The sequence below is a fragment of the Mesoplodon mirus genome (assembly GCF_964341445.2).
Source record: "Mesoplodon mirus genome assembly, chromosome: 16".
NCBI classification, from domain to species: domain Eukaryota; kingdom Metazoa; phylum Chordata; class Mammalia; order Artiodactyla; family Ziphiidae; genus Mesoplodon; species Mesoplodon mirus.
This window is the reverse complement of record NC_138992.1, coordinates 74,115,269-74,139,855: the sequence shown is the minus strand read 5'-3', so window position 1 is coordinate 74,139,855 and position 24,587 is coordinate 74,115,269. Positions and strand designations below refer to the sequence as shown.

Sequence of the window (24,587 nt, the reverse complement as noted above, 5' to 3'; positions counted from 1 at the left end):
AAATAAAAATCATTTATCTAAGAAAAAGTCAATGTGAATGAATGAGACCCTTTTCTATTGAATGGAGCTAGTGACCCCTGTTTCCATTTCTCAGAGGCTGTAGGACTTGTAGGTCAAGGTTCAGAGGATTGATGTGGCTGAGAGTTAGAGCTTAATCAGTCCTTGGGAGCTTTTGTTTTAAAGAAGGGAAGGGAAATGTTTGAATTTCCATAATTCACCCACTAAAGCAACTTTATCTAAGAAACACTTATGTAATAACTTTTATACCTATAATAGTACCTCTCCACATCTCCTAACAATCCTGTGAAGCAAGTAGCTAAAATACTACCCATTGATTCATTCTTTTTGAGGAATTAAAAATTGGAACTTAGAGAGCCTGGGTTACTTTTCCCAAGTTCAAGGAGCCAAGAAGTGGCAAAATGGAGGCTATAACCTGCAGCCAGTGCTGTTCCCAGATGCCCTCCACCCTCTGGCGTGTGGCTTCATACACGTGCTGGAGCGCAGTCCCAAACTGTAGTTATTTGCCATGGCCACACTTTAGATAAATTCACCTGTGATTTCCTCTTTCTATAGTGAGCATCTGTATTATTTCTATTCTTTTATTGTAGCTGAAAATAAAAAGAAGAAGAAGAAGAAGAAGAAAAACAAGAACAGAAAGGGAATTGGTCTGCCTCCTGAGATCACTGCGGTGCCCGAGCTGGCAAAGTACTGGGCCCAGAGATACAGGCTCTTCTCCCGCTTTGACGATGGGATTAAATTAGACAGGGGTAAGGTATATATGTAATTTTTAACTTCATTTTGAAATAATTTCAAACTGATAGAAAAGTTGCAAGAATAGGAAGAAATGTTCACATCCCCTTTATTCAGATTGAGCTATTTTTAGCATTTTGCCACATTTGCTTTGTCATTCTCTGTATGCATGTATGTAGGTGTGTTTTCTGACCCAGTTGCCCCTACCCCTTAGTACTTTGGTGTGTATTTTCTAAGAACAGTGATATTTTTATATGACAATGATAAAGTTACAAATTTCACATTGTTACAATATCGTAATCAACCAATCAGTACTCTGGTTTCATCAATTATACTAATCATGTCCTTTATAGCATTCTTTTTCTTCCAGTATAGGGTCAGGTATTGCATTTATTTTCACGTTCCTTTAGTTTCCCTTAATCTGGGATAGTTCCTGAGCTTCTTTGTCTTTCATATCTTTGACATTTTCCAGAGAACAGCTGCCAGTTATTTTCTACAGTGTCTCTCAGTTTGGGTACATCTGTGTTTTTTAAACTTCAGACTCAGGTTTAATCTGTATTTTTTGCATCTTAGGATAGATAGCAAAAGCAATTGATAGGTTATTAAACAGAGCATCTGATGTGCAGAAAGCTGTAAGCAAATGAATTAACACTGGAGAGTTTGAATTCTTGTTCAGGTTTTCCTGCCGTTACCTTGAAGAGCTAACTTCAACTCAGTTGCGCAAACTGAGGCTTGCTTTCATGCTGGGGCTCTACCTAAACACTGGTCTTTATTAACTGTCCAAATCAGGAGGTATTGATCTGTGTGGAGTTTCAGGGCTTCTCTGAGCCTCTTAAAATTATTTGTAAAATGCTGTGTATCAGGGAGAGTACATAAGAGTTTGTTGGGGAAATAAGACTGGAGAAAAGCTTTTAATTCTATAAAAGGAGTTTATGTTTTTATTCTTCCAGCAGTGAGGAGCCATTTAAAGTTTTGATGAAGAACGGGAACAGGAAAATTGGTGCATCATTTTGTTCAGAGAAATATCTTTCTGAAAAACGTAAATTCCTTCTCTTGGGAAAGAAGGCAGGCAGTGTCCTTTTTCTCTGTGGAGTGGACATGGGACCTCCTTTCTGAAAATGATGAAGGCTCTGCTGAGCCTACAGCTCTGCAGTCTTGCTGTCACCTGCTTGCTTTTCTGACCCTTTAGACACGTGCAGATTTTGCTGAGTGTCCCGTACAGTTGCGGTTCACTGCTTCCCCTTCAGGAATTAAATAATGGGGAACCTCGGTGAAGTTCAGGGAGTTGGTCAATTAAAATAGCTAACTTTCCATTTTCCATGATAGGTAGTCAGTTGTTGGTACTTCAAACAGAAAAATCAGAATTGCCTTCAGTTGTTGGAGGGATATTGCAAAAGAATCAGGCAAGAATTGAGGGGGCTGTTTCTGTGGAAATTGGCTCTGGGAATGATACTGTCCCTTTTATAACAAGATCCGCAGACCTTTTCCTTCAACCTAGATAATATATAAATTTTGAAGAGAGAAACTAAGTGTTTTCTTTTAAGCATTTAGTATAGAGTAATGTTTGCTGTGTTTGTGTTTGGCTTGGCTTCTTGCCGTTGAAGGTCATAACAGAAACCCTCTCCCTTCGCAGAGGGCTGGTTCTCAGTTACACCCGAGAAGATCGCTGAGCACATTGCCGGCAGGGTCAGCCAGTCCTTCCCGTGTGACACCGTCGTCGACGCATTTTGTGGAGTTGGAGGAAATACCATTCAGTTTGCCTTAACAGGAAAAAGAGGTAATTGGTCATCAGTAGTTTATTCATTAATTAATTTCGCTTTATTCAGTAAAGGCTTCATTTTGCTTCAGCCTAGCTCTACTGAGATTTAATAATTGATCATTTAATGCCAAATATTTAACGATAATAGTTAACATATATTAAGCATACACTTTGTATACTGGTTTAAGTGCTAAATGTGTATTTATTTAGTCAGCGATCTTGTGATATGTATCTTTTCCTACTATCTGTGTTTCACAAATAAACCAAGAAATAAAAGATGAAGTAACTTGCCCAAGATCACACAGACGCAGCTTGGCGGAGCCAAGATTATAGCTTTATATAAAACTGAAAATATGAAAATGGGAGACTATTCTTTGGAAGGAGAGAAGAGTAGACAGGGAGTCCCAGCTCTGTCCCTCACCATCTGTATGACCTTGGACATCCTTTAGTCTTAATTGAAAGGAGACATTAAATTGAGAGAACCTCTGTGATACCTTTCAGCTCTGACATCCTAAGACACTAAGAACCTTTTAAATATTGGACTGTCCTCATGGTTGTTTGACTTCAGAATCACAAGAAAGAAAACCTCTGTTAAACTATTGCTATATCAGTATATATCTGCTAAGAACTGTGTCAAGTAGGCAGTACATGTGCTGTTTCCCAGGGGAAAGAAGGCTTTATGAAACTGGACAGTCTGCCCAGATTGACTTAGCGGAGTCGGGAAGCCAGGGCTTTTACTTGGCTTTCTCTGTATCTGATATCCCTTTTCTTTCTCAGTTCTTTTTAAAATGTAGTATAAAGTGATATGTTAGAGATAGCAACTGTTGAGTCATACTCTGAAGATGCTTTTTTTCACCAATGTCTTTATATATAAAGCTCCCATTTCAGTAGATTTCAGTTGTCTTATTGATTTATATAAAGTTCTTTATGTTAACTAGGAAAACATATGATCCTGGAAAGCATAATACGGGAGCTAGGAAATGATGAAGGGCAAGCCAGCATTGATTTTAAGACCAGTGCTGATGGCCCGTGGCCCCTATTCAGTCACTCCGATGCTCCAGAGCATCATGACATTTGCTATCTTCGTGTGGTCTCCTAAGAGTCTGCATGAAAGCTGTTTTCATATTTACTGGAATAGTAGTTACTTTCTTGTTTTTCCTGAATTTACTACTTTCTCTTAAAGTTCTTCTCTGCCTTTGCCAGATAAGCCATTCCTATGAGCTCAAATCAGTGTTTATTGCATGGAAATGATTTTTTCCTCAAAAGTTGTCTAATCTGTCTTCATTTGGCATTGTACTGTAACATGAATTAAAATATCTGCCCTCTGATAAAACAGCAGGTAGATCTGGAAATATTTTCAGAATATTACAGAAACAGCCCATATTGTAGTTTTGTATTTCTACGAATACAGGTCTGTTGCCAAGGCTCTCTGTAGCTTAGTGCACATTTGGTAAAGGAAAATGTCTAATGTGGGTCCCAAGCTAAAGAAGACTGCTTCTGCCCGACTCCATCACAGCCCCATCACTCACACCTACAGATCTCCAGCCCCCGGGAAGAAAAGGAGGCACACCCAGACTCCACCCCTGCCGGGTGCGGTCACGGTCTGGCTTGCAGCCTGTGAGCTGGAAGCTCAGGAGTCCTCAGTGTGTTCATAGCGTGGTGTCCCGGGACCTTCTCCCCGAAGCAGTAGGAGCTCACGGGTGCTCTGACAGTCATGGTGGGTGCTGCCCTAGTGTGGGCGAACTGACTCCACTGGGGCAGGGAGTTCGAAGTACAGTTGTGTGTGTGTGTGTGTACACACATATGCATGTAATCAGTTACTCTTTATACACACACACACACACACACACACACTTGACCCTTGAACAACGCAGGGCTTAGGGGTGCTGACGCTGCCCGCCCCCATGTCAGAGATCCGAGCGTAACATATGGTCGGCTCTCTGTACCTGACGTTCTGCATCCGCAGATTCAACCCCCCTCAGATCACGTGGTCCTGTCCTACACGTCTAGTAAGAGAAACCCACCTATAAGTGGACCTGTGCAGTTGCAATCCATGTTGTTCAAGGGTCAGCTGTACACACGCGCGCGTGTGTGTGCATACACATGAGAAAATGGCGTGTGTGGTCGGCAGGATCCCTTTGTGTCAGGCCGATTTCCACCCACATAGCTGCTGTCTATGCAGGTACTCAACTGAATGGTTAGGGAATTCCCAGAGTTTGCATTTTGCTGTTAAAGTTTTTTTTCTCCCTTTGTATGAATTCCAGTGGCTCTGTATCAGGTCTGCCCATTAGGACTTTGTAATGATGGAAATGTATCTGCACTGTCCAGCATGGTAGCCACTAGCCACATGTGGTTATCGAGCATTTGAAATATGGCAGCGTGACTGAGGATCTAAATTCTTAATAGTATTTTTTTTATTATTATTATTTTTTATTAGTTTCTGCTTTATAACAAAGTGAATCAGTCATACATATACATCTGTTCCCACATCCCTTCCCTCATGCATCTCCCTCCCTCCCACCCTACCCATCCCACCCCTCCAGGCGGTCACAAAGCACCGAGCTGATCTCCCTGTGCTCTGCGGCTGCTTCCCACTATCTATCTACCTTACGTTTGGCAGTGTATATATGTCCATGCCTCTCTTTCGCTTTGTCACAGCTTACCCTTCCCCCTCCCCATATCCTCAAGTCCATTCTCAAGTAGGTCTGTGTCTTTATTCCCGTTTTACCCCTAGGTTCTTCATGACATTTTTTTTTTAATTCCATATATATGTGTTAGCATACGGTATTTGTCTTTCTCTTTCTGACTTACTTCACTCTGTATGACAGACTCTAGGTCTATCCACCTCATTACAAATAGCTCAGTTTCATTTCTTTTTATGGCTGAGTAATATTCCATTGTATATATGTGCCACACCTTCTTTATCCATTCATCCGATGATGGACACTTAGGTTGTTTCCATCTCCAGGCTATTGTGAATAGAGCTGCAATGAACATTTTGGTACATGTCTCTTTTTGAATTATGGTTTTCTCAGGGTATATGCCTAGTAGTGGGATTGCTGGGTCATATGGTAGTTCTATTTTTAGTTTTTTAAGGAACCTCCATACTGTTCTCCATAGTGGCTGTACCAATTTAATTGGAATCGATTTAAAGGTAATATCCACATGTGGCTAGTGGCCACCATTATTGGGCAGCACAGTTCTACGTAATATCCACCAGCATTTGTCAGCACTTCCTTCACGTGCTAGATTGAGTTGCTTGCACTCTCTTAGGCCTGACAACAAAGACGGCCTCCGAGGGGAGCGCAGATGACAACTTGACAACTAACTGAATACATTTGGTGTTGAAAGTCATTTTTTTCTGTTGAATTTTTGCTATTGTCAGTATATCTTTGCATCTGTCTCTATAGTATAAATGTAGCAGATTAAGCAGCTAAAAAGGACATTTTTCTCTTTTATAAATATGAATGGTATTTTTTTAGAACAGAAAAAATAGTGTTGCAGATGCATGATTTTGCAACATGACTGGTGCTTATATTCATTGTTCAGGTGATTTATTTAGTGCATTATTTCTCAAAAGTATTAACAAATTTTGAAACCAGTATTTTCTGGAATGCAGTTGTTTCCTTGACAACCATGGTGTATGTATCAGGAATCCACTTAGCCCTTGCAGATATAAAATATTGCCACTAACATCCTGGTTTCATACAGGTGCACTTGAGTAATTTACTGCAAGACACAAGTGAGCCAAAATTAACTTAGGTTTGTGTTGCTAATTACAAAATTGCAATAAACTAAATGAAAGCCCATGTGGTGAAAACATAACATCTGCTCCCTCTACCTAAAATGTCTCATTAAACGTCACCAGCAGATGTTTTTACATCTCTTCTTCCTAAGTTGGCTATATCGGTTTGTCAAAACGTGTTTTATTTTGCCTTTCAGTAGAAGTTGTCAAATTTGGCTTCCTTTGGAAGTTGCCTCATTTTGAGGAAATTGGTCTTATCTGAAATCTTTTATAGGCTTTCCATGCAGCCATCACCTTCCCAAGTGTTTGCCGCTCAGCTGTCCACAGCACAGAGCACGGTGCTGACCACAGACCGGGTTCAGTGGGTGCTGGGTGGCCACCGTCACTACTTGCCTCGGCCCAGCAGCCTGACTGAGGCAGCTCGGAAGGCCACACCCTTCAGTCACATTTTCTTGGTACCACACAAGTGAATCTTTCTAGTTGTGATTAAAATGTTTAATTCTCTCTCTCATATATGTGGCCTAATCTCCCTTTAAAAAGTCTTTTAAAAGGGTCTTGCACAGAAAATAAACCGACTGCTCAGAAGATGAACTAGTCTATATAACTAATAATCAGCATCATTTAACTCAGCTTCCTTGTTCCCATTTTAGTGATCGCCATTGATATTGATCCTGTTAAGATCGATCTTGCTCGCAATAATGCAGAAATTTATGGGGTGGCGGACAAGATTGAATTCATCTGTGGAGATTTCCTGCAGCTGGCTTCTCGTTTAAAGGCTGACGTCGTGTTTCTCAGCCCACCTTGGGGAGGACCAGACTATGCCACCGCCGAGATCTTTGACATCAGCACCATGATGTCCCCTGATGGATATCCTTTGGAAGCCCTTAGAGTTTCCTCAAGCAGTGGTTGTGGAGAGAAAAGGGGTGTGTGTGTGTGCGTGTGTGTGTAAGAAATTAGTGAAGAGGAGAGCTCTTAGCTAATAGCACTTGATAGATTCCAGTTTGTTTTGCATAAAAATTAACTGGTGAGTGATCTCCAGAAGTTACGTTGTATTTATGTAACCGTGAGGTTATGTGTCCATTGGTTGCTCTCCAATTGTACCATGACAAAACAAGAACTAGAAGGCATTAATTGTGTGGGATTATTGTCTGGAAATGGGGGTTTCCTCAAGACCTGTCCCTAGAGTCTGGGTGACTATCCCCTAACTTTTGTTCAGCTCACACTGACTTGAATCCTCTGTGTCTCCAAAGTTTCCCTGTTACTCTTCCAGGATGCTGAAGCAAACCCTTATTTCATAAAGAATACCATTTGTTATTTGTCCCTTTCTCTATGTCTACTCCCCAGAGGAGTCATGTATGACCCTAACAGGAATTGTGTTTTAAATTGCTAATTAAAATTTAGAAAAATGCAGTGGACAGAGTTACTTGTCTTTACTCTTTACTAGAAAGAGGCGGTATTGTGCTTTCCACTTCTTCCTGTTGTCACAAAACCTAGGAAATGGCCAAAAGAAAGAATGTGTGTCTCTGGCTCTTGGTTTCCTACCACTAGGATAATTGAATAAATAGATTTAACCTCTAATCCCTGACCCATCAGGGACTGTATGCTACTTAATTCCCTTTTAGGTCCCATTAGAGGGTATTGTTACATGTCGGAATACATTTGGGTTATGATGCAGTAAGCAAAGAATATATCTCTGATCAGAAATTAACTACTGTTTTTGTTACTTTTCCTTAACTACTGTCCACCTTTGAAATTTTCAGACTTTCCCAGAAGATCACGAATAATATCATTTATTTTCTTCCAAGAAATGCTAATATCGACCAGGTAAGCCATTACTGAAGAACTTCTATGAGCCTCTCGTGTGACTGTTACAGAGATTGGACCGAAAAAGATACAGGGTCTTTCTTTACTTGAGAACATGTTTATGAGAAGTCCCTGGCTTTTTGACTATTATTAGAAAACTGGAAGTGCTTAGCAGTTAAATCCATGCCTGTCCTGGCTTGCATAAACATAAACAGAAGACTCTGGGCTTTTCATTCCGTGTCCTGAAAGGATGAATGTGTTGTGTTTCACATGTGCACGCCTAGCCTAGCCGAGATCTCTTTACTGTAGCCTACCTTGAAAATAGGTTTTAGGTGTTTCTGAAAATGGCAGCCTAGATAGAAATCCACAGACAAATAAAACCTCCCTGTGTCCAGGAACCACAGGACACTTGACTAACATTCAAATGTCCTTGTTGCGTTCTTATCATAAACATTTATTTTAAACATGTTGGGTTTTTTCCCTAGAATATTAACTGCCTCACAAAGATTTGATGATGTCTTTACTCCATTCTTTTGTTGGTGTTTTTTATAAGCGCTTATTACGTGTCTGCTTTGTGCGAAGCATTCTATTGAAAATCTTTTGTCTTTCATATTTAAATTTTACTCCAGTGTTGCTGGGTGCCGGTTTTTCCTTTCTCTCCCGTTTGGTACTTGAGAGCCGACTCTGTCACTGAGCTTTGACCATCATGCTTTATTCTGGAGACATTATCTCCATTATTTGTTCAACTATGTTCTCACCATCTTTTTTCCTTTTTCGGGACGTCTGTTATGTGGATCTTAGTCTCCCACAACTGTGTTTTCTGGTGTGTTGTCTCCTTTTTCCTTCTGGGAGATTACCTCAGTCTGGTCTTCATTCCTCACATATATAAATTCTCTCTATCCCATCTATTGTGTTTTTTATATTCTTTACACCTAATGTTTCTGCATTGTGTTTTGTTTTCTTCTTTTGCACTTGAACATTTTTATTATTATAAGAAGTTTAAATCATGAATCTTTTTTATCCTTTCTGCATTTGATATAATTTCTAGGCCTGTTTGTTTTTCTTCCATGAAATACTCGTGGTCCTCAGATGTCTTGTTTTACTGGCTATTGGCTATTCTCGAGTAATGCAGAAGGAGAAAGGCCAGGCCAGAATCCAGTGAGTGTCAGACCTCTCTGCCCTTTAGAATCATTGGGCATTTGTAAAAACTGACTCTCCAAGCCCCATCCCAGAAATCGATCTAACCAGTTTCTTAAGCTTCCTGGGTCATTCTGATGTGCAGCCTGGGTTGCGAACTGCTATCTAAGGCTGTGTGGACCCCAGTGGCCAGCTGCAGGGGTGGCGGTGGGTGAGCTCTGGGGTTGCTAACCCGCCAGCTCAGGACTGCAGTTCCCTTTCGCCAAACACCATCGCAGGACAGCAGCCCCCCTTGGGGAGGGGCTGGGCAAAAGCAGCGATTGAAGGCTGTAGTCCTTCACCACAGAGTGTCCGGCATCAGCCCGAGGATGTCTGGAGAGCAGGGTGCGAGAGGGCAGCTGCCAGGGCTGGGTCCCCACCTGCTTCTCTCAGCTTCTCACGTCAGAGCTTCTCTTCAGCCGCCCTCGCTTTCCAGCTGTAGCTCTGCAGGCGCGGCACAGACGCTGTTTAGCCGAGGCCACGGCGGTGGGCGGGGGGGAGCTAGAGCAGAATTTCACGTTTCTCGTGTTCCTTCCTCCTGTTTTCAGTTCCCACAGCCACTGCGTCCTGCCCCGGCCATCCTACACAAGGACTCTCTCTCTCTCTCTCTCTCTCTCTCTCTCTCTCTCTCTCTCTCTCTCTCTCTCTCTCTCTCTCTCTCTCTCTCTCGCCACCCCAGCTCTCTCCGTAGGTGTCTTTTGTTTGGTGGTTTCCCTCTGTTGTGTCTCCAGACCTGTCTTACAAGAGTCAGCAGGCACGCTAGTTCTTTCTGCTGGATGACTTCAGGAAAGGCCCGGGATGATACGGCAGACAAATCAGACTTTAAAGCTACAGCAGATTTGACTGGAGGAGTCCAGGAGGAGGTGGCCAGAACATCAGGGACGCGGAAGTAGGAGTGTGTGGATAATGTTCCGGTAATGGGCTGGAGAAAGAGACGCTGAAGAGTCAGACCCGAGTTTAGCCTCAGCCCTGCCACTTGTTAGTGGTGGTTTTGAAGAACAAATGAAAGAAGGGGTAAAGCATTTTTCACAGTGCGTCTAGCCCATAAACCCTCAAAAAGTCGTGTGTCTGTTACTTAGAAGATCCTGTCATAAAGTTATTGTGGAAAGAATGTAAACATTACTAAGATTCTGAAGAGGACCAAGAGGTAAAGAGGTCATGTTTTCTCTAGAGGAGAGAATAGACAGCTTTGATATTTGTAAAATAGGGGCTTCCCTGGCGGTCCACTGGTTAGGGCTCTGCGCTTCCAATGCAGGGGGCACAGGTTCAATCCCTGGTCGGGGAGCTAAGATCCCGCAAGCCATGCGGCACGGCCCCCCCAAAAAATATGTGGGTTTTTTTGTAAAATGACAGGATTTAATTTATAAACACGCATCCCAGATTATAGATTTTTCTTCTCTTCTCTCAGAAACCAGTAATACTTAGTTGTATTGGACATACTCTTATTTTAATGTGTTACTCTTTCCCGTCTTTGGTTTATCTGCTTAGTCTTTGGAACACTGGGTCTCTCTCAGATCTGACTGCCAATTAAATCACCTGAGTGGCTTTTTTTTTTTTTAATTGTGGTAAAATATACATGACAAAATTTACCATAAATCATGGTGTTAAATACATTCATGTTGTTGTACAGCCATCACCACCGTCCATCTCAGGACCTTTTCATCTTCTGAATCTGCAACTCTGCACCCATTATACACTAACTGCCCCTGAGACCCACCATTCTATTTTGTGTCTATAAATTTGACTTCTCATGTATACCTCATACTTACATAGCTCATGTATGTGGAATCATACAATATTTGTCCTTTTGTGTCTGGCTTACTTCACTTAGTATAATGTCCTTAAGGTTCATCCATGTTCTAACATGTGTCAGAATTTCCTTTATTTTTAAGGCTAAGTAGCATTCTGTTGTATGCGTACACTGCATTTTGTTTATCCATTCATCCGTCCACGGACGTTTAGGGTCCATGGGTCCACCTTTTGACTGTTGTGGATAAGGTGCTGTGAACATGGGTGTACAAATATCTAGTCAAGTCCCTGCTCTCAGTTCACTTGGTTATATATTCAGAAGTGGAATTGCTGGATCACATGGTCATTCTATTTTTAGGTTTTTGAGGAATCACCTTACTGTTCTCCACAGCAGCTGAACGATTTTACATTCCCACCAGCAGTTCCCAAGAGTTCTGATTTCTCCACAATCTCAGTAACATTTGTTATTTTCTGTTTGTTGTTGTTGTTCGATGATAGCCATCCTAATGGGTATGAAACGGTATCTCATTGTGCTTTTGACTTGCATTTTCCTAACGACAAGTGATGTTGACCATCTTTTCATGTGCGTATCTTCTGAGTATTAATCCATTATCGGATATGTGCTTTGCCAGTATTTTCTGTCATCCCATGGGTTGCCTCTTTACCTTTTTTTTGGCCATGCCGAGCAGCTTGTGGGATCGTAGTTCCCCAACCTGGGATCGAACCCCGACCCTCGGCAGTGAAAGTGCGGAGTCCCAACCACTGGACCTCCAGGGAACTCCCTCTTTACTCTCTTGATAGTGCTCTCTGCAGCACAAAAGTTTTTAATTTTGATGAAGTTCAGCTTATCTGATTTTTTTGTGTGTTGCCTGTGCTTTTGATGTCATATCCAAGAAATTATTGCCAAATGCAATGTCTTGAAGATTTTCCCCTGTGTTTTCTTCTAAGAGTTTTACAGTCACAGCTGAGTAGCTTTTTTAAACTACTGAGACTCAGGTCTACTGAGAAAGATTGTCTCTAATTTATTTTCTGGGATGAGACCCAAGCATAATTTTTTAAACACCCCTCCCCCCACATGATTGTCATGTGCTGCCAGAGTTGAGATTCTCTGGGTTAAAAGAAGAGGAAATAGAATTAACATGTCTGAGCCCCTGCTCCGTGAGTTAGAGGGGCTGCTCTTAGATCTTGCTGCCTGTTGTCTACCGATGAGCCATTGTATCTAAACATTAGGTCTCTCAAATACTTTGTGCTGTTACAAGACATAAGAAAAAGCACTCTCCCCTTGCTTTTTGCATTTTTATATCAAATTGAATATTAAACCTAATATCTGCTACTCGTGTGACTCAGATCTGCATTCTAGATTCCCAGATAAGGCTGAGCCCATTCCATAATTCTCTTTTTCTCGTATGTAAATAGTATGCATCAAGAAAAGAAAAAAGTTTTTAAAAAGAAAAAAGATGTCATGCATCATAACTAGTCTCATGAGAGGCTAGATGATCCTTATATGAAACATTAGATGGGCATATTTGGGTACTTGAATGGCAATAGGAAATTCACTATTTTTTGCGAAAGTTCAAGTGAGTACCTTTTTTCTAGTTAAATTAACACTTGCCCAAGGAGAAAGTTAACTTTTTTTCCTTTGTTTTGGTTTACTTCACACACCTGCCAGAATTCCGGTTTGTAGTGCATTCACATTTTCTACCTCTAGAGGGAGTAATGACACTAGAGAATAATAAAAGTCAAAAAGAAAACTTAAGATTTCAAGCACGTTATATTGGTGTTGAATTTAGATCAAATTACAGTGGGAAATCATCTTTCCTTTTTATAATAAAATGAAGACAGCCTATCCATATGTAGGATTTTTTAAATGAGAGAAGAGATGGTGCTACAGGATTTAGACAGAGCAGAGTGGCAGAGAAGCCAGCTTTTTTGTTAAGGAGCGTTTAGCAGATCACAACCTGAACTGACAAACGGGTTGGGTTCTAAACGTTTATGAGTCTCTGCTGTTTGAAACTCAGCCGACATGTTTCTCATAGAAATGCCTATAGAGAACAGTTAAGTTCCCATCCAGGGAGATCTGTACTCTGGATAACATTTATATTTAGGGTAGTTAAGCTGACTGTGGACTCAATACAAATATAAGTTATCTTATAATCTTTCCATATAAGTAAGAAGTCTCACTGTTTTCTGGATCTAGTAAAATATTTTTCCAGGTCGCCTTTTTCCTCAGTCTCTTATTCCCTTCCTCTGTTTGGGGTTTATTCCAGGACATGTGTCCCTTGCTCTCCAGACTCTCGCTGTCAAACTCAGGCTCTTTGGAGGCAAGGTATATCTCACTCACTGAAATCACTGTAGATGGAGTGCGGGATTATTGTATATTATCTACTTGGCGCCTGTATCTTGCTGTGTTTTCCTTCATTTCTTTCCTTTGACAGCCATAGATTTGCAGCCAGTACTAGCTTTGGGTTTACCATGCTTTCCAAACATGAGAATCTTCCCTTTTAAGTAGTAAATGTATACAATATGGATAGAGGTTTGAGCAGAGTAGAATGCTTAGTCTCCCCAAAGAAGCCACACGGCAACGATTGTCAGACACCGTGTTTGTATGAAACCCCTGCGGGTGGGACGCGTAACAGGAGGTGTCCTGTCTCCCAGACAGACCTGGGAACAGAGAGAGGAGCGGCTCCTGGTCAGTTTGATATAGTGCCTCCTTATCCTCGTTTTTTTGTTTTTTGTTTGTTTGTTTCATCCTTATCTTTGTTTGATTTCATAACTCTTAAAATGTGATTACTCAGAAAAGTGAGAGCCTTTGTACTTTTCAAGTCAAATTAATTTAAGTTACTTTTCCTTATAACTTGTTCATACCAGTACAGAAAGCAGGGCAACACTGAGCATCATCCCTAAGGGTTGTGCTGAGAAAATTAACCAGGGGGCCTTCCGAGCGCTTGTCTAGTAGGCATGCTCCACCCTTCCATGACTTCCCCGGATAGACTTCATGATAACAGGCCAGACCGCACCTATTTTATTGCCTGATAGAACAGGAAAATATTTACAAATTAACCCAACACTGTAGGTAAAACTTATCCTGCGATTATTTAAGTTGTATCTTTAAGTATAGAAATTGACATTAGATTTAACCAAGAGACATTTCTAGTCGGCAGAATTCTTGAGGCTCCCATCAGAGCCAATACATAGTGTCTAGGAAGTGTCACAGTCATCGCACTTCTAATGGTTTATTTTGTGAGGTAGGGAGGGAGGACTTATTTACAGGGAACATTTCTAAAACTTACCATATAAAAGAATACAGTTATATGCATCTGAGTAGTTAAAACTATTTGTAGATATGGAAACTATTAGGTAATTTTGTTATTTGGGGAAACACTTTAAATATAACAAAATTCAGTTCATTAGCATTTTTAGTGTTTGATTTTTGGCCGAATACAATAAAAGTTTACCACTAATTTCTTTGCAAATATGAGTTCTAAGCTATTATAGCAATCTGCTTATTCAATAAGAGGAAAATTGGGACCTTACTCGTTTCTAAATATTAAGCTTGATAAGAAGTTGTGTCAAATTGCTCTAAATGAAATTTCCATAGTAGAAATCTGGTCTGATGGCAGCACTTTCATGTAGCCAAAACTATATCCATATGGTAAATGTGATAAAATCACCCCAACAGTTGGAGGTCCCTTAAACTCCAGGTGTGGACACCAGAAGCAGGAGAGAACAGAAAGAGGGCTGAGAGCTGGACCGTGCTTCTGGTACACGTAGGAGTAGTAACTCTGAAACTGCTTTCCCTGAAAATGCCCAGCCTTTAAAACTCAGGGCACTCATCCTACAGAATTACATTCGTCCTGCAAAGGACTGTCCCCTGCATTTATATACAACATGGTAGCCTTGTCATAGTGGCATACGTACTTAGAGTTTGCAGGGTGCCCTGCACGTTCCACTGGATCCTCATGATAGCTGTGCAGTGAGCAGCAAGTCAGGTCGTCGGCCTGCTCGCACTGATGCGTGAACGAGGGACGTGTAAGCATTTGCTGGTCTTGCTTTCTCCCGGCAGCAGTTAGTGCCTCCCTGTCTCCTGCTGACAGGGTCCTCATTACCCGTCACAGAGTTGGCCACCGTGAGAGCGGGAGCCATGCACAGAAGTTGAGGTGACAAGAGGAGCGAAGAGAATTAGAATTTTTGCTGGGTCGGTTGTTTCATTCCTGACTGGCGAGCAGGACAGCAGGGGCTAAAACTTCCCTCAGAATGCCAGGCGCTCACTGCTGGGCTTTGTCTGCCATGGGGGTTCTCTTCTTTCTTCCAGCCACTGGCCCCCAGGTTTCTAGACCAGCTCTGTTCCTAGTGAAATTCACTGCTTAATCATATGTTGCGATTCAGGATACAACTGATCAGCTTCTAACGTTGATCAGCCAGCCTTTCCCTTGGAAAGTTTGCCGCTGGACAGTTAGAGCAGTATTATTCATTCTTGGATGGCACATACATTCTATTTCTTGGGGGGGCCTGTGAAGCTGGCCTCCTAAGGCTAATTGAGAAAGTTCAGACGCTTCTGAACCTAAGCTTATATTTCCTTCCCTCCTCCGAATAAGTTTTTCAATAAAGGATGCCATACACAGGGCTGTACACAAGTCCTGTGCCGTTAACCAGGGGCTTCCTTGTTCTCTAGTCTGTTGTGCTTTAGAGAACTTGTTGAATTTAAGAACAGTCTTCCTGTTTCCAGTACCTGTTCTGGTAACGGGTGAGGGGCAAAGCTGAGTGAACGCTGGTTATTATAGCCTTCTCCTGAGAGGTGCATGTAGGTGAGCTTTGATGACCAGGAGAATTTTTTTGACGTGTCACCAGTGTGCTCCTGTTGACAGTGATGGCTTTTCAAAACCTTATTTGTCTTAATCAACAAATAAATATTTGAAGGAAGAGAGAAACAGAGAGGAAATAATGTCTGTGAGAGCCTGAGGTAGCATTCGAGTTGTATGAAAAACAGCAAAAAATAAAAAATAAGATTTATTCACTTAAGCATAGAAATCTCACTTCTGTTTACCATGTGCAGAGATATGGAACTAATTTCAATAAATATGCATAAGTTTGAGTATTGCCTGGTTTTCCATTGATAAAAAATACTCTCTTTTATTTCCCAGAGAACTGTTCATCAGAAATATTTTTGCCCAACCACTATTTTGGTGAAGTTATTAGTTGCATGTAACAAAAGAAACTTAAGGACAAAAGGGAATTGTGGGTGAGACACTTGTCTGTTGGACATTAGGTTTCTTTTTTTTTTAATTAACTTTTTGTTTTGTTTTTTTTTTTGTTTTGTTTTTTTTATGGTACACGGGCCTCTCACTGTTGTGGCCTCTCCCGTTGCGGAGCACAGGCTCCGGACGCGCAGGCTCAGCGACCACGGCTCACGGGCCCAGCCGCTCAGCGGCATGTGGGATCTTCCCGGACCGGGGCACGAACCCGTGTCCCCTGCATCGGCAGGCGGACTCTCAACCACTGCGCCACCAGGGAAGCCCTTTAATTAACTTTTATTGGAGTATAGTTGATTTACAATGTTGTGTTAGTTTCAGGTGTACAGCAAAGTGAATCATATACATATATCCACTCTTTTTTAGATTCTTTTCCCACACAGGTCATGACAGAGTGAGTACTGAGTAGAGTTCCCTGTGCTATACAGTAGTCATTAGGTTTCTAATCAGAGCCAATATTTCAGGTGCTTTTTGCTTATGTCACTGTAATTGACAGAGATCTATAGGCCCCATAAAACGTACTCTTCATATTCACTTGGTGTGATTTGCTTCTAAGCAAGATTTTGCATGTTGCAGAAATAATCACTTCTGCAGTGTAGTAATAGGACATTTTTTTCAGTGTTCTAATTGTTCTGTATCTTTCTTATCATAAAGTATTTATTATATAGTTTTCCATGAGGATCCAGTTTAGAAATTATTTTCTCTCATTCAGTTACCATATATTTTTACTTTAAATCAGTTTGCTTTTTTAAAAAAGTGCAATTTTGAATCTTTATTTAACTCTTAAATCTTCTACACTGTACCTTTTATTTCACTAAAGTTATCACCTGTATTGTGATCTTTACCCATTTCCCTTTTCCCCGTCCCCAAAGAACAGCCTTATTGCCTAACATGAAATCTAGTTGATGAGAGTTCATTCCTTAGTTCTAGTTCCAGCCCAAACAAATTGTGGTTTCTTTTGGTAAATCTAGTGTATTTAAGTACAATACCAAAAATGTAGCATGTCATCCAGAGCTGCTGATTTCCCTCCCTCCTTCCTCTTCCTCTTCCTCTCCCTCTCCCTCTCCTTTCCCCTTTTCTCTCTCTCTCTCTCTCTCTCTCTCTCTCTCTCTCTCTCTCTCAATTATTAAACTTTAAGAAAGGGGAAAGGAACCAGATGACATTTTGTCAGTTAAACCTGCTAGTGAAAAATAAAGAGAGCTGGAAATTGATGGCATTAAGTTTGCTTGAAACAAAATATTATTTAATGGCTTGAACTACATAATTTTTAGTCTTTCAGCTCTAGAATTCTAACCTTGAAAATATATGTACTTGTGAAAATATTAGAAAAACACAAAAAGGCTAAGGTTAGAAATTATTTTTAATTAGAACACTTAAAGTAACGTGTTAAGTTTGTTGTTTTTTTTTAATTTCTTTCTAAACACTAGACAGGCATTTTCAATACTTGTTTTAATTGTCCATCATCTGAATCTCCTGGCTAGAATGTAAGATCCAGGAAGGCAACATTCTTTGGGTTTTTTTGTTGGTTTTGTTTTGTTTTGTTTTGTTTTGTTTTGCTACACTCCACTGCCTAGAACCAAAACCTTTAAGCTACTTATTCAGTAGTTGTTGAATAAGATATTTTATTTTATATAATAATTTATAAATAACTATTTTATAATAGACCTCAAAAACTCCCACGTGGGCTTCCCTGGTGGCGCAGTGGTTGAGAGTCTGCCTGCCGATGCAGGGGACATGGGTTCGTGCCCCGGTCCGGGAGGATCCCACATGCCGCGGAGAGGCTAGGCCCGTGAGCCATGGCCGCTGAGCCTGCGCGTCCGGAGCCTGTGCTCCGCAACGGGAGAGGCCACAACAGTGAGAGGCCCACATACCGCAAAAAAAAAAAAAAAAAAAAAAAAAAACTCCCACGTAAGACGTCTTCATTCCTTTTCCTATCCAAAGCACCCAGGTCCAAGCAACCCTACCTTCTCAGAGATTTGTTCTACTGTAATTCTATTTATGGCTTACAGGGTGCTCTTTTTAGAGAGATAGGTAGGATTCCTGTTTTTTAGATTTAGGAAGCCAAGCCTTGTCTTAATGGCTTTCTATATGGATGAGCAAATTATTGGTAGAACTGGTATTTAAATTCGCCTCTGATTGCTTTTCTCTGCTCTCCCTGTCCGAGCAGATTTTTTGCCGCTGTTTCAGCTCTGCTTTGCTTCTCTTCACCCACCTCTCCTCCTTTCCTTCCTCTTCCTCTCTCCTTCCCTAACCCCAGCCCCAGAGAAAACTTCTGCTTGCCAGCCTCACTTTCTTTAAATAAATCACTATTTAAAGGAATTGGAGAAATACTGCACTTAAGTTATATCTTAACTCATAGAAAAATTACTGTGAAGCAATTATATTTTAAATACTAGTCAAAAGGGCTTTTGTTGGACAAATTCTTCATTTTGCCCTTCGTGGTGACAAATCAGACTGACCTAAAGATACCAAAACAGAAAATAAAACACTTCTTCCTAAGAATTGCTGCTCTAGTTCTCCTTGAATAATTATAGGCCTCATCAGTAAACAGTGGGATGGATGTGTGCTGCTCATCCTTGTAACAGATACTTTGTTTCACTTCTGTCATCTGTTCCTATTGGTTAAAAGCCAGCTGTCTCTTGTGCGTCTCTTTGTGGGCCGGGTTGAAATTGACATTGTTACTGCCTGGGTGGGACAGCCTCTTTTTTTTTTTTTTTTCTTTTAGTGCGTACTATAGAATGAGCTTTGCTTCTTCCCTATTTCTGTATCTGTGACGTTTTCCTAAGAGGAAGTTGAAATGCTTTTAAAATACATACTCATTGGTGATGTACAATAAATCTTACCTTCCACTGGATGCTGCTGGAGCCTGTGTAATACCTCTGAGATTAGATCTCTCACCTCCAAACCAAACTAGACCGACAACACCTCTCTTTGCAAAATACGCAGCTACAGTTTTGCCCGTTACAGTGACATAATTACAGAGGTGGCGTCTCTGTCGTTGGTGCTGGTCCCTGGTACCTGGCGAGCCCTCCCTCCAGCACCCCATGTCTTCGGTTCTCTGAGTCCCCGGGCCTCCATGCATTCCCTTCCCCTTCAGCCTCACTGCTGCCCTGGCAAACTGGTCTCTGGTGACGTAATCATGGGCAAGGAGGGAGTATATTTGCTAGTAACAGACCTGAGAGGTTGGATGAAGAAATGCTGGACCAGAACAAAACTTGTCTGTCTAAGAACTTCGGGCAAAGCATTGCTAATTTGTAGCATCCTTTTGAGGTTAAGTCTGTGGGGGTGGAGAGGACGGTGCTTTCAGCTTCCAAATAACTGTTATTCGCCGTCTACGGTAGACCTCAAAAAGAGTGATGTATTTAACCACAATAAAAACGGGGGAGTGGGAGACTTAGAACTACACACACACAAAAGAGCAACAGGTGGAGGAGGTGATTCAAGCTGGGAGAACAGCACCAGAACCCACCTAGAGAAGTAAAAGGTGTAGGTGGCAGAGGCTGGAGCTCCCATGAAAGTCGGACGGGGTCTGACTTGCTGTCTGATGTATTCCATCTTAATAAATAAACCTGATATTTGGGAACGATATGTTGATTTTCTGTCCCTCTAAGTTCTGTAACTTCTGGCATTGGAGAGGTTAGGTCTTATACAATAACATAGCACTGTGGTCCTACCCGTAATGTCAAAAGTGTCTGAAACAAGTATTTCTGCCACCAAATACTGCATCAATACCCACCTGGAAAGTAACAGTGAACGTTTGAGATGCCTCCTTATTTGAAAGACTTAAATAAAAAGCCAGAGCTGTATTATTTGATAAAGCATCTAAATGAAAGATTTCTTTTGAAACCATGCTTGTGTATGTGTGACTTTCTTCTGTTCCCTTTTTAGGTGGCGTCCTTGGCTGGGCCTGGAGGGCAAGTGGAAATAGAACAAAACTTTCTTAATAATAGATTGAAGACAATCACTGCTTATTTTGGGGGACTGATCCGCAGATCAGCCTCTGAATCATAAATGAGGTGGTATAGAGACCAAAAGATCATAGCAGTCAGAACACTATTCACTTGGAATTTCTTCTCTGTATTCACTGATACTTTGTACCCATAGTCAAATGGGTATTTGTACCCCAATACACTTTTTCCCCACACTGATGCAGTACCATCCGGAATTTGCTTTTAAACATCCATTTATTTTATAAAGTTAGTGTTTCTTAAGTTTCTATTAAAAAAATGTGAAATATATTTTGTAATATAGAAGTTTATGTTCTTTTTCTATTAAAATGGCAGTGAAAGGAAGAAGAATATGTGTTGCGTAACTATTCATCCAAAAGGTGTGTTCAGTCATTTTTAAAGTAGGTCAAAATTCAGGGACAGGGGACTCTTTCGCCACAGGGGATCTGGGATCTTTATCTTGTAATAATATAGGCATATTAAACATGGTTTTGGCTGGGATAGAGCTGGGGGATTGAAATAAACTGGAAATTTTCCAGTAAGTATTAGAAAAAAATAACTGTTAAATAAAAAACAACTTTGTTGGAGAATGGAGCAGTGCTAACTTTAGTCTCTTGAAACTTTACAAAGTTTGCCTGATTGCCTTGCAATACCACAGCAGTTGAACTGATCATTAAGGATAAATTAATTTCTTATTTTTTAATTTGCAACATCAAAATCTGTCAATGTTCTAGGTTTTTATACTTTTTCATCAGGTAGGATTAGTGTCTAAACCATAAACTTGTCACCACTTTTTAAACAATGGCAGCGTTGGTCATAAACAGCTCTATACGTGGCCCTTAGCACTAGAATATGCTTACTTAGCCACTTGGGGTGGGAGATGGAAGGGTAAAAGCAGATTTCCAAAGTCCCCAATTATTTTTTTAGTTTTTGTCACTCCACCTTTCATGCATATACTTTTTTCCACAATACATTTTCTTGTGTATTGTTAACATTAAAACTAATTTGTCTTCCTGAACATATGTGACCGTGTATACGTAGAACAGGAAGCCTAACCAAGGTTAAAATATTCCTGCCCTCTAATGGCACAGATATAGCTGACTTATAAAATGACTCATTGACAGATTAGTAGTGCTCAAAAGAACTTTATCTACTAAGCAGCCCCCGTGTCCAAATAAAATCTTCCAGAGAAGCCAAATCATGTTCTAGTCCAACTCGGTTTTATTTTCTTGTTAAATTATAAAACTTTTTAAAGACACTTTTATAAAAGTGAATATATATTCCAACAGTTTAAATACAAAGTGAACACAGCACCCTCACCTTACCATCCGCCCCTGCCTTGAGCCCATCCTCTCCATCCCTATCTCCCACATTTCCACTCCTTTTCCCAAAGACAACCGCTACTGACACTTTGGTGTATATACTTTAAGACACTTCTCTGCAGTATAAGCTTGTGCATACACAGTGGGATGGGGTGGGATTGGATTATATTATTTTGGCATTTGAGGTTTGTTTTTAATTTAATGTCTTACAAATTTTTCCACGTCAATACGTATACATCTTCTAACAATCACATAATATAAATCTATGAGAATTTCTCTAACCGTTACCCAACTCTGAACACTTACATTGTTCCCAGTTTTTGCAATTGCAGATAGTACTATGGTGTATATTTTTAAGTAGAGGAGATTCCTAGAAGTGGCATTTTTTTTTTTTAAAGAAAATATGTTTTATATGCTTTTTTTTTTAATTTTTTGCCTTATAACAAATTTAATCAGTTATACATATACATATGTTTCCATATCCTCTCCCTTTTGCGTCTCCCTCCCACCCTCCCTATCCCACCCCTCCAGGCGGTCACAAAGCACCGAGCTGATCTCCCTGTGCTATGCGGCTGCTTCCCACTAGCTATCTACCTTACGTTTGGTAGTGTATATATGTCCATGCCGCTCTTTCACTTTGTCACAGCTTACAAGAAGTGGCATTTTTAAGTCAAAGTTCATGCTTATTTTTTTCTTTAATGTATCATGTCAGGTTGCCCTCCAAAATGTATATTCTCACTCGCTATGCATGAAAGGGGCCAGTTTTCCCCACAGCCTCAAAAACATAGCATATTTTTTCACTTCTTACTGTTACCAATCTGAACAAACAATAAAGTTATTTTAATTTGCATGTCCTTATTACTAGTAAGGTGTGAGCAATTTTTCATATATTACCCAAATTGCACGTGTTAGGCATCTAATGTTGTCACCAAATGAATAGCTAACTGCTACATCATTTTCTATCAAGTGAACTAACATTTCTCCATTAATTTGTTTTATATCTTTCAATAAAACTTCATCATTTTAATTGTATAAATCTTACATTTTTTTGCCAAGTTTGTTGCTTGATATTTCACACTTTTTGATTTTGAATGGGGTCTTTTTTGCTGTTACATTTTCTAACAGGTGTATTGTATGTATGTAACAGTGCTTTTAATTTCTTCCTTACATCCAGTCACCTTACAGAACTCTGTTTAATAGTTCTAATAGCTTTTCAGTTACTTCACTTTGACTTTCTAAATAGGCAGTCGTGACATCTGCGTGAGTCGTTCTCTTTACCAGTGTGTATACCTCTTAATTCTTATTCTCTTCCTATTGCATCGGTTAGGACGCCAGGAATGTTATGATAATGGCATTTTTTTACTTGCCTTTTATCTTACAATGAAAGGCTAGAAGCATTTCTTTTGAATGTTATTGCAGCTTGCATTAAAATTAAAGATGCTGCTTTTCTTCCCTAGAATTTTTTGTTCATATTTAATCTAATAAAGTACTTAATTACTTTTGAAATTTCCAGTTATTCAGCCATATCTGCATTTTATCTTTAAATCCTGCTCTGTCATAATGTATTATGTTAGTTCACTACTGGATTTCACTTGAAGCGTTTACTTTGTTTTCTCTTGTTTTGTTTATGTTTGGTTTTTGTGCACCTTGCTTGGTTTTGGTGTCAGAGTTAGACTATTCTGGCAGAATGCTCTGGAAAGTGTTTTATTTTTGTGTGTGTGCTAAATAACATTAATCTTTTCATTTGGGTTTTTAAAAAATGTCTTGATAAGTTTTTTTTTTAATTTATAATTCCCTGGAAAACATCCATTTACCTAGATGTTGGTTTATGGTTTATTGATATAAAGTTAGTACATTTTCTCCTATTTGCTTTCATTCCTTTTTTTTTTAATGTTTATTTATTTATTTGGTTGCATCGGGTCTCCGTTGTGGCAGGCGGGCTCCTCAGTTGCGTTGCTTTCATTCTTTAACTTTTCATTTTTTAGTAATTACTGTCATAAAAAGGTTGAAAAACTAGCCCAAAAAATTTTTCATACACTGTTTACTCTTCTTCCCAAATGTGAATATCTTATCTCAGACTCTTCATAAATGGACCCAGACCATTCTGGAGGAAATAGCAGAGGAATCTAAGGCAGCATGAAATGCTCCCCTAGCCCTAGGGGTTAGGTCACATCCTCACCGGCCAGAGGCAAGACGTAAGCCCAGCCAGTGCTTCCCAACCTGCAGACAGTTGTCTGCTACCATGATGATGCCGCGGCATACGTGTCAGTATGCGCTATCAGAGCTTTATTAACTCAGCTAAGTTTTTAAAACAGTGTATTTGAAAAGGAATTTCAAATACTGCCATAAATGAAAGACCACTATGCCTTTATGTATTAATATTTTCAGAGTTCATCCATTTACTTTCTAAATGCCACGTACCTGAGAAACGGTGGAATGGATCGTGAGTGTAAAGACGATAAAGAGGCGTACTGTCCCTCAGGGAGCTGGCGAGTGTGACTTGGCCTGCTTGCTGTGCCATGAAAGGCCGCCCTCTGAACAGCAGGGGGACACACAGGAGTTTTCCAGGTTAACCAGCTGGGACAAGACATTCCAAGAAAGGAAGCAGCATCTAGAAGGCACGAAGGCAAAAGAATGACGAGTATGTTTAGGCTTCGGGGAATGTCAGACTCCTGGAGAAGCTGCTGAAGAGTGAGCCAGCGTCCTGTGCCAAGCGAGGGCGCGCCGGCTGCTCCCCGAAAACAGTGCGGGCCTCGTTTCTTAACACGCTGGGTGCCAGCCACCGCAGCTTCCGAGCAGTGATGCATGTAAATGGCCTCTCAGGAAGCGCCAGCAGGGCTTCCCTGGTGGCGCAGTGGTTGAGAATCTGCCTGCTAATGCAGGGGACACAGGTTCGAGCCCTGGTCTGGGAGGATCCCACATGCCGTGGAGCAGCTAAGCCCCTGAGCCACAACTACTGAGCCTGCACGTCTGGAGCCTGTGCTCCACAACGAGAGAGGCCACGACAGTGAGAGGCCCGCACACCGCTATGAAGAGTGGCCCCCGCTTGCCCCAACTAGAGAAAGCCCTCGCACAGAAACGAAGACC

The 24,587-nt window shown here is 40.8% G+C and overlaps 1 protein-coding gene across 2 annotated transcripts in view; it reads left to right on the top strand.

The window, feature by feature from the left end:
• TGS1 (trimethylguanosine synthase 1) overlaps positions 1-21,898 on the top strand; it is a 38,268-nt gene extending 16,370 nt beyond the window's left edge. The window contains exons 9-13 of one of the 2 annotated variants that reach the window (XM_082601083.1): positions 609-767; positions 2,384-2,527; positions 6,905-7,121; positions 8,000-8,078; positions 20,120-21,898. In XM_082601083.1, coding sequence (XP_082457209.1) covers positions 609-767; positions 2,384-2,527; positions 6,905-7,121; positions 8,000-8,078; positions 20,120-20,242 — 722 coding nt within the window. In that variant the 3' untranslated portion in view covers positions 20,243-21,898. Of the gene's footprint in view, positions 1-608; positions 773-2,383; positions 2,528-6,904; positions 7,122-7,999; positions 8,079-20,119 lie in introns of those variants that run through there. The other variant, XM_082601082.1, reaches the window with a different exon arrangement.
• The last annotated feature ends 2,689 nt before the right edge of the window (positions 21,899-24,587 follow it).